This window comes from Triticum aestivum, chromosome 4B, assembly GCF_018294505.1.
Source record: "Triticum aestivum cultivar Chinese Spring chromosome 4B, IWGSC CS RefSeq v2.1, whole genome shotgun sequence".
NCBI classification, from domain to species: Eukaryota; Viridiplantae; Streptophyta; class Magnoliopsida; order Poales; family Poaceae; genus Triticum; species Triticum aestivum.
The window spans coordinates 671,369,672-671,382,901 of NC_057804.1; the positions used below are offsets into that span (position 1 = coordinate 671,369,672).

At 45.7% G+C, this 13,230-nt stretch overlaps 1 protein-coding gene across 1 annotated transcript; it reads right to left on the bottom strand.

Annotated features, from left to right (window-relative positions):
* Window positions 1-206: 206 nt before the first annotated feature.
* LOC123089859 (protein LURP-one-related 8) lies at window positions 207-1,533 on the bottom strand. The gene is made up of 2 exons (XM_044511417.1): window positions 1,158-1,533; window positions 207-997 (listed from the first exon to the last, which is right to left on the bottom strand). The coding sequence occupies exons 1-2, from the start codon at window positions 1,410-1,412 to the stop codon at window positions 614-616; spliced, it is 639 nt and encodes a 212-aa protein (XP_044367352.1). The 5' UTR covers window positions 1,413-1,533; the 3' UTR covers window positions 207-613.
* Window positions 1,534-13,230: the final 11,697 nt, after the last annotated feature.

Below are 13,230 nucleotides of genomic sequence, written 5' to 3' on the forward strand. Positions count from 1 at the left end.
ACTAGCTTCAGCCTGGCCCGCTAGATGCAAATTTGGTTTATTGTGTTCGTTGTTTGGCCTGCATCGCATGAACTTTAAAGCACCTACCGTCTAGTATTAGATTTATAAATCAATCAATAATTCAGAAAATACAACTAGTGAGCCGTTTACAGCATGGGCAGGAAACAGAGCGATCTATTCACAATGTCCATTGAAGGAAAGGAAAGGAAACAAAAAGGGTTGCATTTACGAGTTCATATATGCCCACACCTCTAAACATTTACCAACAAAAAGATGGGACGATGTAAAACACCTCTAAATGTGATCTCGAGCCCCTACATCCTCTGATCTGAATACAAAACATCACAACATGCATGGCACCACTAAGTAGAAATGCTTCAGCCGGCCGGTCATCTCCTTTGGCTCAGGAGGCAACAAAGAACCGTACGTGAAGCAAAAAAATGGGTGCATTGAGCAACGAATGAAGCAACCACAAATTGCTTCCGAGCTACCCTCTCTTTTTCTGTTTTCTGTTTCATTCAGGAATCCTCGGGAACTCTGTACACGGCAGCAGCCTTGGCACAGCAGCCTGCAAGCATGCATGCATGGTTTATGCCTGGAATGGGTCCAGGCTTCAGGACGCGTTCATCTGATCGAGGAGAATGACCACGGCCATGGCCAGCGCCGGCTCCAAGTCTGGCTCCACCACCAGCCTGAACACGTCCAGGCCGACGGCGGCTTCCTTCCGGCACACCGAGGCCACGCGCCGCCGCTGATTGCCGCCGGAGGCGGAGGAAGTGCAGGCGAACATGTCGAGGCTGCGGCCGGCGTACGAGCCCTCCACATCGTACCGGCAGCCAGGCACATCCCCAGTGCCGTCCAACGATCGCGGCGGCGACAGGCGAGCGAGGGACTTGGTCCGGAGCAGGCTCCTGTTCCGCCGCGCCGTGAACCGCCTTGGCGCCGGCTCGTCGCCGTCGCCGTCGTAGACGAGCCACTCCTCCGCCAGACTCAGCTTCTGCACCACCAACACGACGAAACCAACATCAAATTTGAGATCCCAACAAATCAAATCAAGAAGGAACACCGGCCCGGATCTATGTAGTCAAACCAAGAACTCCTAGTCCTACCTACACCCGCCCGGGAAACAGAGCAAGCCAAGAACGATCGATGTATACCTTGCGGCGGACGGTGAGGAGGGCGACGCCCTCGGCGTCCATGAGGACGACCTCGCGGGGCGAGCCGCCGCGGGCGTAGGTCTCGACGCGGAAGACGAGGTTGCCGTTGGTGTCGAACACCGTGAACCCCTTGCCGTTGAACAGCAGCGACCGCCGCCACACGGTGAGCGACACCGCCTCTCCCTTCTCCCCCGCCGCCGCTGGTACCGCCGGAGAAGCAGCTGCGACGTTGGGGTGCACCTTGGTCTTGTTCATCGATCGATGCAAGGAAGCTCCGGCGATGGGAGCTTGTGGTGTTCTATGCAGGAAGGGAGGCAGAGGAAGTCAAAGGGCCGGCCGGGGTAGGCGAGATTATGATAGGAGAGGAGAGTAGTGGTGTTGGGTGAGGTGAAATTGAGAAGAATACTGTGGCGCCGTGGATATATAGCATTTGTAATGGGAAACGCGTGGATGGGAATGCCCCTCGAGTTTCAGCTGCAAGAGGGTTTGTCAAAGTGGAATATGTGGGTCGGCAGCTCCCGAACAAAAGAATTCGTGGTTCTGAAAAGTAAAAACTTCCCTAAAAGAACAGTAAAAACTAGGTTTGATCTCTGAGTATGAAATAACCCTAAGGTCCCGCTTGGAATAGGGGTAAATTTATACACCCGTATTACTTTTACAAGTGTATTTCACCAGCCATGTATGATTTTCAACCGGAAATGAAAACGACCGATTGAGGTCTGTATCTTTTGCAGGTGTAAAAGTGTGCAAAACGACAGATTGAGGTTTGATTTAATTTATTTTTCTTCGGTTCTTATACATCACTTTGCCATATAGTTTGTTGTTGTTTATTCTCAATGTAAACCTAGAATGCTTTTACATTTGTTTTTTCCATTAATTTTAGTTGTTTTTAACCATTTATTTTGGTGTTTGTTTTAATACGATCCTCACAATAACACATACTACACATCACATCATCTAGCTTTTAACAATGAATCATCCTTAGCCATGCTGAAACAACCACGATACGGTAAACTAAAATATCCTACACACACAGGCAAAGGAGCTAGCTGTTTAAGCACCTAGTCAAGCATGCTTGGCGTACATATCATGGAAGAGGTAAACCCATTTCGCGGTCGAAAGCACGCCACATCAGACACACTAATCCTAGATTAGCGACGTAAACAAAGCCGGTAGTCGCCCCAACGCAGGGCGCTGTTAGCTCGGGCGGCGCGGCAGGACCCACCTCCTCGTAGCTAGAGGCTCGCGAGCGCTCCCAAAGTCTCGATGCATTGAGGCAGGCCACATGCTTGTGTATCATAACATAATACTGTGTAGTGTTTTTTTTCAAGGATCACTCCTAGCCTTTGCATCATTACAATGCAACACTAATATTGTATCACATAGTTTAACGCAATACCAACTTGGTATATTGTATAATTAAATGAGTGTCGTGAATGAACTGCCAAGTGCTCCAAGACAAAAGAAAATGGCCATGACAAGGGGGGCCAAGGAGGATAGGGCGTGTTTGGTTGCCCGCATCGAGCCCAATCGGACCCGCGCGGGAAGGGAGAGACCTGTTTGGTTGGCTGGTTTTTCTGTTGGGCCTGCATCGCACGCTTCTCAAAGCAGCCTAGAGCCTGGCTCGCTGGAAACCTTCGGATCGGAAGTTTCTCGCGAGCCAGGCTGAGTGCGTCGCGAGGTCGCACGGGCGGGAGCGAGGCGAGGGCGAGGGGGATGGCGGGAGATGGAAATCTGGCGCGCCGTCCCGGCGCCAAATTAGCCTCACCCCCCTTTCACTCGCTCACCCATAGCCACTGCCCCCCTTTCTTCGCTACTGCCTCACCACTGGCGACGGCTGCGATTTCAGATCTGCGCTAGGCGGCGGCGGAAGAGGCGGCGGCGTTTGCAGCGGATCTGGTGCTCCCCTTGCTGTTGGCCACCGTCTGGTCGACCTAGTATGTGCCATGGCTCCCCCTACGCCGTCCTCGTCTCCGATGCCGGTAAGCAGCACCCCCTCCCCCCTTTGTTAGCTCAGTGGTTAGGCCGTTAAGCTAGGTGTAGGATCAATTTCTCACTGAACGAACCATCGATGTCGACTAGGTTATGGACGCAGGAATGAGGCTGATAATCTAGGCAGCAGCACTGATTAGTGTGATTCAGGCATGAGTCATGTTCATGCACCAGAGAGCTGTTCGTCGTGCTGGGAGACTTTTGATCCGCTATGGTCCATTGTTTCCCCGGGAACAGGAGAGGATCCAAAATCTGAACTACATCTACAACTGCAATGACGTCGAGGCTCTGTGGATGCTTAGAATGAAAAGATCACCATTTGCCAGGCTTGTCGAGACATTCAGGAGCAGGGACCTGTTACAAGATAGCATCAACACTTGTGTCGAAGAGCAAGTGGCCATGTTCCTCCATGTTGTTGGCCATAACCAGAGGTTCAGGGTCATTCACAACACGTTCAGGAGATCAATGGAGACCATCTCTAGGTACTTCAAGCATGTGCTTTTTGCTGTTGGGGAGCTTAGAGGAAAGATGATCAGGAGACCATCTGGCCAGACTCCACCCAAGATTCGCGGAAGCCCAAGATGGTATCCATACTTCAAGGTGAGCATTGACAATATACACTTTCCATGGCTTGATATGCTTGTATTGTTCAAGTTCAGCACTAACACATGCTAGTGATGCCATTTTCAGGATAGCATTGGGGCAATAGATGGTACTCATGTCACTGCCAGAGTTCCTAGGTCACAGTCTGCAGCATACAGGGGGAGGAAGCACTACACAAGCCAGAATGTGCTTGTAGCTGTTGACTTTGATCTGAAGTTCACTTATGTACTGGCTGGCTGGGAGGGGTCAAAGCATGATGCAAACATTCTCACTAACAACATGATTCGACCTGATGGGATCAGCATCCCCGACGGCAAGTTCTACCTTGGAGATGCTGGCTATGCATGTCGGCCGAGTATTCTTCGACCCTTCAGGAAAACAAGGTACCATCTCAGCGAGTTCTCTGGTATGAACTTTTCTAGGACTGCACAGGAGCTATTTAATCTCAGACACTCCAGTCTTAAAGTAACTGTTGAGAGGGCATTTGGAGCTCTAAAGAATAGGTTTAAGATCCTGGATCAGAAGCCATTCCACCCATACTCCACTCAAGTTAAGCTAGTTCTTGCTTGTCGCGTTCTGCATAACTGGATCTTCCAGTGGGGCTTTGATGAACACGTGCCTGAGGAGGAAGAGGTCGAGCCTGACGATGTTGTTAGCTCTGGCCATGGTGTGGATGCATTTGACAATGACGCTTGGAAGAACAAAAGGTTGGAGTAGGCAGAGGCAATGTGGCTTAACAAAGGTCAGTGCAGGATTTGAAGAAGAGGAAGAAGAAGCAGCAGCAGCAGAAGCACAGAAGAAGAGGAAGCAGCAGAAGCAGAAGAGGAAGATGAAGCAGCAACACTGATGAACTATCCCTATTTAGCCAATGTCTCTTAATAATTTGAACTGTCATTTGATTGTAGTTAAGATGAACTGTCATTTGTTTAACTAGCTGGCACTATGTTCAGATTGTGTGTGGTAAGGTCACCATTAGTTAGAAGTGGTGACAACACCTTATGCAGGTTGCAACCAAACACCATGTCATATGTGCACCTAATGCAATGCGGGCAACCAAACGCCGGGTCAAAAATGGCTGTCTCATGCAACTAGGGGCATGCAGGCAACCAAACTATGTGCATCTGGTTTTTTTGGTCTGCATCCCCTCAAACCGGCTCAATAGAGCCAGGCTCACCGGGCCAGGCTGAATCGGCAATGTAACCAAACATGCCCATAGTGATTATGGGTCACTAGCTATGTCAAGGAGGATAGTGATTATGGGTCGCTGGCTATGTCAAGGAAGATAGTGATTATGGGTCGCTGGCTGTGTCCAACCGGAGAGAGGCTTTGCTTATGTAAAGTGAACAGTGAGGGAGAAATAAACTCACATACTCCTACATTTCCCTTTCTTCGTTCCTCAAATTCTGAATCATGTACCAAACTGTGATATGAAGCTATTTGGTGTGTCACCATTTGTCTATGATCATTACAATGAGAAAAAACAGGAATACCAATTTATCTTTTTTCTTAGAATCACCGGGCGGGGGGGGGGGGGGGCACCTGAAAGTTGCGTTACAGAATTACAGAGGTACATTACAGTGTGCAGAGAGGAAAAACCACCACGAGGAGATGGCTTCCTTGTCACATGTCTTAGAGATATGTGACCACAGGTCTACATCGGAGATGATGAGTCTAGAGGAGCTAGTCGAGCGCCTATCTATGGCCCTAAAGGCTTTGTCATTACAAGCTTCCCAGATTTTCCATAAGATTGTGAGCAGCACGAAAGACTAGGCATCTGGAGGTGCATGTGGGTGAATCTAGGCATCCTAGAGGTCGTCGATGGAGTCTGAAACTGGTGTGATACCCATGCGTTGCCAAAATTGGAATGCGAAGGGACAGACGATGAAGAGGTGGGACACGTCTTCGGAGGGCGCCAGGTATCGTGGGCAGGCGGCGTCGGAGATGATGTGCTTGTGGACGAGATTGGCACGCATGTTGAGCCAGTCGCGGAAGAGTAGCCAAGCGAAGATCTTGATCTGGTTAGGTCATATATCCCAAATATATCTAGAGGCTCGCAAGCACTCTCAACACGCTTGTGTATCATAACATAATATTGTGTAGTGTTTGTTAGAATATCTATTAAATCTATTGTAATCTAAACCTTCCTCTATCTCAACTTCTCTCATTTCTTTCTGTGACTCCTCATGTATCGGTGAATCCTAGTGATCATCGCAGGCTTGTTCGCCACGACAGGGGCTGTTCCTGTCTCTCATGAATAAACGCAATGCGCCTCCCATCGGGAGTAGGAAATCTTCCCAACATTGTCTTACATGGTATGGAGAGCCCAACTCTTCCAAAACATCTAGCGACAAAGAAAACAGAAGCTCTCACTATCGATCGTATCATGGCATCCTCCTTGAGCGCTACCGGCCTCAACCTCGGTGATACACCAACCGAGAGGCAGACAAAGGGGAACTACCTCCTCTGGAAGGCGCAAATCTTGCCAGCCCTGTGAGGTGCCCAGGTGACAGGCCTGCTAGACGGCAGCGACGCCGTGCCACCAAAAACAACGCAGATCGAGCAAGCAGACAAGACCACGACGATAGGGCCAAATCCCTTGTATGGGCCGGGGCTTTCGAAGGACTGGTAGGTTTTGAGCTACCTGCTGAATTCACTTTCCCAGGAGATCCTCGAGCAGGTCATTGGTAAGAAAAGCACCTTTGATCTCTAGACTGCCCTCGCGACGTTGTTCGCCTTGCAGTCACAATCTCGGATCACAAATCTGAGAATCGCCATCGCCATTACAAAGAAGGGAAACATGTCAAGCAACATCTTCATCGCGAAGATGAAGAGCCTCGGTGATGAGCTAGCTGCGGCCGGTCGTCTGGTGTCTGACCTGGAGATGGTGGACTACATCCTCGCAGGACTTGACCGGGACTATGATCCCATCGTTGCTGCGGTCAGCGCTATCAAGAATTCAATTACTGTTGATGATCTCTTACTGCAGATCTCTCTGTTTGACCAGAGGATGGAGATGCTAGGTGATGGACTAACTAGTTTTCGCTCTTATGCCAATGCTATCTACAGAGTGTGTGGGTAATCTCACACCAGAGGAGGTCGTGGGCGAGGAAATAGAGGGTGCGGTCGTGGTGATCTCCCCTCTGCCTCCCCTGCTCACGATGGTTGTGGTGGCGACTATCAACAACGTCAGCGACAACCACCACCACCAAAACAACAACAACAACATGAGGGAGATTATCCCGAATGACAAATCTGCTACAAATACCATGCTGGAGGTGCCAGGGCCTGCTAGCATCGCTATGATGAGGATCATGAAGAAAAGAAGAAGGCCATCCTCATCACTAACTCCTACGGGTTTGATACAAATTGGCACGCAGATTCTGGAGCCACCGAGCACATCACGGGGGAACTCGACAAGTTAACAATGCGGGAAAGGCACCACGGAGGTGACCAAGTGCACACAACAAGTGGAACCGGTATGGATATTACTCACATTGGTAACTCAATTGTTAAAACCCCCATAAAAGAATTGCATCTAAATAAAGTCCTACATGTTCCCCATGCATCAAAAATCTTGTCTCCGTTCATTGATTTACCCTTGACAACAATGTTCTCATAATATTTTACCCCTACTCTTTTGTGATTAAGGGCTTGGCAACGAGGAGAGTCATTGTTAGAGAAAAGTTTGAAGGAGGTCTCTATCCGCTTATATCATCATCATCTTCATGGTCAAATAAACAAGCCCGGAGTGTCACCAAAGGTGCGCTTACGTGTCGGTCATCAACACTCGTAGTTTTGGCCAATTTTGGTCCATTTCGTGGACTATTACTCACCATTATGGGGTCCCAGAGCGATTTCCACGGTTGACGAACCCCGGGGTGCGTTTACGTGTCTGTCGTCAACACTCGCGGGTTTTGTTGATTCTGACACGTTTCGTGGACTATTACTCACCATTTTGGGGTCCCAAAGCAATTTCCATGGTTGTCAAACCCCAAGGTTTGCTTACGTGTTGGTTGTAAAGACTCGCAGTTTGGGCCGATTCTGGCCCGTTTCTTGGACTATTACTCGGTTTTGGGGTCCCGAAGTGATTTCCACGATTGACGAACCCCGGGGTGCACTTATGTGTCGGTCATCAACACTCACAATTTTGGCCAATTCTGGTCCGTTTCGTGGACTAATACTCACCGTTTTGGGGTCCTAGAGTGGTTTCCATGATTGATGATCCCCGGGGTGCGTTTACGTGTCCTCGTCAACACTCATAGTTTTGGCCAATTCTGACCCGTTTCGTGGACTATTACTCACCTTTTGGGGCCCCGAAGCGATTTCCATAGTTGTTGAACCCCAAGATGCGCTTATGTGTCGGTCATCAACACTCGCAGTTTTGGTCCGTTTCGTGGACTATTACTCACTGTTTTGGGGTCCCGGAGTGATAACCACGATCGACGAACCCAGGGTGCGTTTACGTGTCTGTCGTCAGCACTCGCGGTTTTTGTTAATTCTGACCCGTTTCGTGGACTATTACTCACCGTCTTGGGGTCCCAAAGCGATTTCCATGGTTGTCGAACCCCAAGGTTGCTTACGTGTTGTTGTCAAGAATCGCAGCTTGAGCCGATTCTGGCCCGTTTCTTGGACTATTACTCAGTTTTGGGGTCCTGAAGTGATTTCAACGATTGACGAACCCCGGGTTGCGTGTACATGTCGGTTATCAATACTCACAGTTTTGGCCAATTCTGGACCGTTTCATGGACTATTACTCACCATTTTGGGGTCCAAAGTTATTTCCATGGTTGTCGAATCTCAAGATGTGCTCACGTGTTGGTCGTTAAGACATGCAGTTTGGCCCGATTCTGGCCCGTTTCTTGGACTATTACTAAGTTTTGGGGTCCCGAAGTGATTTCCAGGATTGACGAACCCCAGGATGCATTTACGTGTCGGTTATCACCACTCACAATTTTGGCCAATTCTGGTCCGTCTCGTGGACTATTACTCTCCATTTTGGGGTCCCAGAATGATTTCCATGATTGAAGATCCCAGGGGTGCGTTTGGGTGTCCATCGTCCAAACTGAAAGCTTTGGCCAATTCTGACCCATTTCATTGACTATTACTCACCGTTTTGGGGTCCCGAAGCGATTTCCATAGTTGTTGAACCCCAATGTGCGCTTACGTGTTGGTCATGAACAATCGTAATTTTGGCCGATTCTGGTCCGTTTCGTGCACTATTACTCAATGTTTTGGGGTCCCGGAGTGTTTTGCACAATTGACGAACCCCGTGGTACATTTACGCGTCGGTCATCAACACTCACGGTTTTGTCGATTCCGATTTATAGAGAATCAAAGTTGATTTACCAATGAGTCGCGAAATGCTATGGTTCTTCCATATGATTTCTGAATTTATTCAGAAGTAATTCGTCGAGATCGTGCACCCTTTTCTTATTTATCCGAAAAATACTAAAAAATATTATAAAGTTTCATCGACCTCCTCCGGCCTCAAATCCAACTCCATATATACCATATCGCGGAGAAAAAAAATCAGAGAGAAAGTTTCATCGCGTTTCACGACACGGAGCCGCCGCCAAGCCCTAATCTCTCTCGGGAGGGCTGATCTGGAGTCTGTTCGGGGCTCCGAAGAGGGGGATTCATCGCCGTCGTCATCATCAACCATCCTCCATCACCAATTTCATGATGCTCACCGCTGTGCGTGAGTAATTCCATCGTAGGCTTGCTGGACGGTGATGGGTTGGATGAGATTTACCATGTAATCAAGTTAGTTTTGTTAGGGTTTGACCCCTAGTATCCACTATGTTCTGAGATTGATGTTGCTATGACTTTGCTATGCTTAATGCTTGTCACTAGGGCCCGAGTGCCATGATTTCAGATCTGAACCTATTATGTTTTCATCAATATATGTGTGTTCTTGATCCTATCTTGCAAGTCTATAGTCACCTATTATGTGTTATGATCCGACAACCCCGAAGTGACAATAATCAGGACACTTCTCGGTGATGACCGTAGTTTGAGGAGTTCATGTATTCACTATGTGTTAATGCTTTGGTCCGATTCTCTATTAAAAGGAGGCCTTAATATCCCTTAGTTTCCACTAGGACCCCGCTGCCATGGGAGGGTAGGACAAAAGATGTCATGCAAGTTCTTTTCCATAAGCACGTATGACTATTTACGGAATACATGCCTACATTACATTGATGAACTGGAGCTAGTTCTATATCACCCTATGTTATAACTATTGCATGAGGAATCGCATCCGGCATAATTATCCATCACTGATCCATTGCCTACGAGCTTTTCATATATTGTTCTTCGCTTATTTACTTTTTCGTTGCTACTGTTACAACTACTACAAAAACCCAAAAACATTTATCTTTACTTTTGCTACTATTACCAATACTATCATACCACTTTTGCTACTAAATACTTTGCTGCAGATACTAATTTATCCAAGTGTGGTTGAATTGACAACTCAACTACTAATACTCAAGAAAATTCTTTGGCTCCCCTTGTGTCGAATCAATAAATTTGGGTTGAATACTCTACCCTCGAAAGCTGTTGTGATCCCCTATACTTGTGGGTTATCAAGACTAATTTCTGGCGCCATTGCCGGGGAGCATAGCTCTATTCTCTGAGTCACTTGGAATTTATATCTGTTGATCACTATGAAGAACTTGAAAGACGCTAAGACTAAGATTTTGCTCTCAACTACGAGGGGAGGTAAGGAACTGCCATCTAGCTCTGCACTAGATTCTTCTTCCGTTATTAGTAAGCTTGCGACATCTAAACCTGCTACTGCTATGAATTCTAATATGTCGCATGTTATTGATGATGCCACTTCTGCTATGCATGATGAAACTACTTCTGTGCGTGATACTACTTTGCCATTATGTGAATTTCTAGATGAACAACTTGCTAGAGTTAGGGGGAATGAAATTATTGAAGAACCTATTATTGATGATAGTGATGATGAACGTTCCCCCAATTATTATGTTTTACCTGTTGTTCCTAAGGGTTATGTTATGAACAAAGAAGCTGCTGAAGCTATTCTTTCTTGCAATGATATGAATGATCTTAAGAAATTATTAGCTAAATGGAAGCAGCAGTCTCTTAATGCTAGAATGAAACCCGATCCTACTTTTGCTACTTCACCTATCTGTGTTACTGGTAAGGATTATGAATTCTCTGTTGATCCTGATATTATTACTTTAGTTGAATCTGATCCTTTTTATGGCCTCGAATCTGAAACTGTTGTGGCACATCTTACCAAGTTGAATGATATAGCCACCCTATTTACTCATGATGAGAAGTCTCGCTATTTATACATCCTTAAGATATTTCTGTTCTCACTAAAGGGTGATGCTAAGACTTGGTATAATTCTCATGCTCCTGGTTGTGTGCATAGTCCCCAGGATATGATTTATTACTTCTCTGCTAAATATTTCCCTGCTCATAAGAAACAAGCTGCCTTGCGGGGAGTATATAATTTTGTGCAAATCAAAGAAGAGAGTCTCCGACAAGCTTGGGGGAGGCTTCTCCGGTTGCTTTATGCTTTTCCTGATCATCATCTTAAGAAAAATGAAATACTTGATATTTTTTATAATGGACTAACCGATGCTTCCAAGGACCACTTGGATAGTTGTGCTGGTTGTGTTTTCAGGGAAAGAACAGTCGACAAAGCTGAAATACTATTGAATAATATGTTGACTAATGAAAATAATTGGACTCTTCTTGAGCCAGTTCCTGAAGTAATTCCGAAGGAATTGTGCCAACTCCTGAGCCTATTCCTAAACCCACTCCGAAGAAGAGAGGTGTTTTATTTCTCAGTCCTGAAGATATGAAAGAGGCAAAGAAATCAATGAAAGAAAAAAGGCATTAAAGCTGAAGATGTTAAGAATTAACCACCTATTGAAGATATACATGGTCTTACTTTACCGCCTGAAGAACCACATTGTCTTGATAACCCGACATAGGAAGTAAAGGTAAATTCTCTCTATAGATATCATAAAGTTGAAATACCCTCTACTAAATTTCATAGCCCATGCTTAGATGAATTTGATGACTTTATGCTAGACAAGAAAGTTTTAATGCTTATGTTGGTAGAGAGTTAAAGAATAATGCTTTCGAGATAGGACGCGTAGGTGATAATCTAGCTAGAGTTAAAGATGAACTTCACTGCGTTAGCAAATATGCTTCTATGGTTGCTACTCAAGCTGAGCAAGTACTCAAAGCTCAAAATGATTTTCTTGATGAGTTTAATAATAAAAATGACTTTTCTGTTAGAGTGGCTACTAGAACTGGTAGAATGACTCAGGAACCTTTGTATCCTGAAGGCCACCCTAAAAGAATTGAACAAGATTCTCAGAATAATAATCTAGATGTTCCTAGCTCTTCTAAGAAGAAGAAAAAGGAGAATGATAGGACTTTGCAAACTTCTAGTGAACCTAATGAAAACACTTGAGAACCCTAATGATACTTCTATCTCTGATGCTGAAACACAATCCGGAGATGAACATGAACCTAGTAATAATGTTAATGATAATGTTCATGTTGATGCTCAACCTAGTAATAACAATGATGTAGAGATTGAACCTGTTGTTGATCTTGATAACCCACAATCAAAGAATCAACGTTATGATAAGAGAGATTTTGTTGCTAGGAAGCACGGTAAAGAAAGAGAACCATGGGTTTAGAAACCCATGCCCTTTCCTCCTAAACCATCCAAGTCAAAGGATGATGAGGATTTTGAGCGCTTTGCTGAAATGATTAGACTTATTTTCTTACATATGCGCTTAACTGATATGCTTAAAGTAAATCCTTATGCTAAGTATATGAAGGATATCATTACAAATAAAAGAAAGATACCGGAAGCTAAAATTTCCACCATGCTTGCTAATTACACTTTTAAGGGTGGAATACCAAAGAAACTTGGAGATCCGGGTGTTCCAACGATACCATGCTCCATTAAAAGAAATTATGTTAGAACTGCTGTATGTGATCTTGGAGCCGGTGTTAGTGTTATGCCTCTCTTTTTATATCGTAGACTTGAATTGAACAAGTTGACACCTACTGAAATATCTTTGCAAATGGCTGATAAATCAACTGCTATACCTGTCGGTATTTGTGAGGATGTGCCTGTTGTGGTTGCAAATGTCACTATCTTAACGGACTTTGTTATTCTTGATATTCCCGAGGACGATAATATGTCTATTATCCTTGGTAGACCTTTTCTTAATACTGCAGGGGCTGTTATTGATTGCAACAAAGGCAATGTCACTTTTCATGTTAATGGTAATGAGCATACGGTACACTTTTCGAGGAAACAATCTCAAGTTCATAGCATCAATTCTATTGAAAAAGTTCCAACTATCATTTTTGGAGGTTTTGAATTTCCTCTCCCTACTCTCAAGAAAAAGTATGATATTCTTATTGTTAGGGATTTTCATATCCCCGTTGAGGTAACTTAGTGTTATTC

Coding starts and splice junctions, on each gene's coding strand:
- LOC123089859 (XM_044511417.1), bottom strand. CDS start 1,412: ATGAACAAGACCAAGGTGCACCCCAACGTCGCAGCTGCTTCTCCGGCG. Junction 998..1,157: donor TCCTCACCGTCCGCCGCAAG/GTATACATCGAT, acceptor TTGGTGGTGCAG/AAGCTGAGTCTGGCGGAGGA.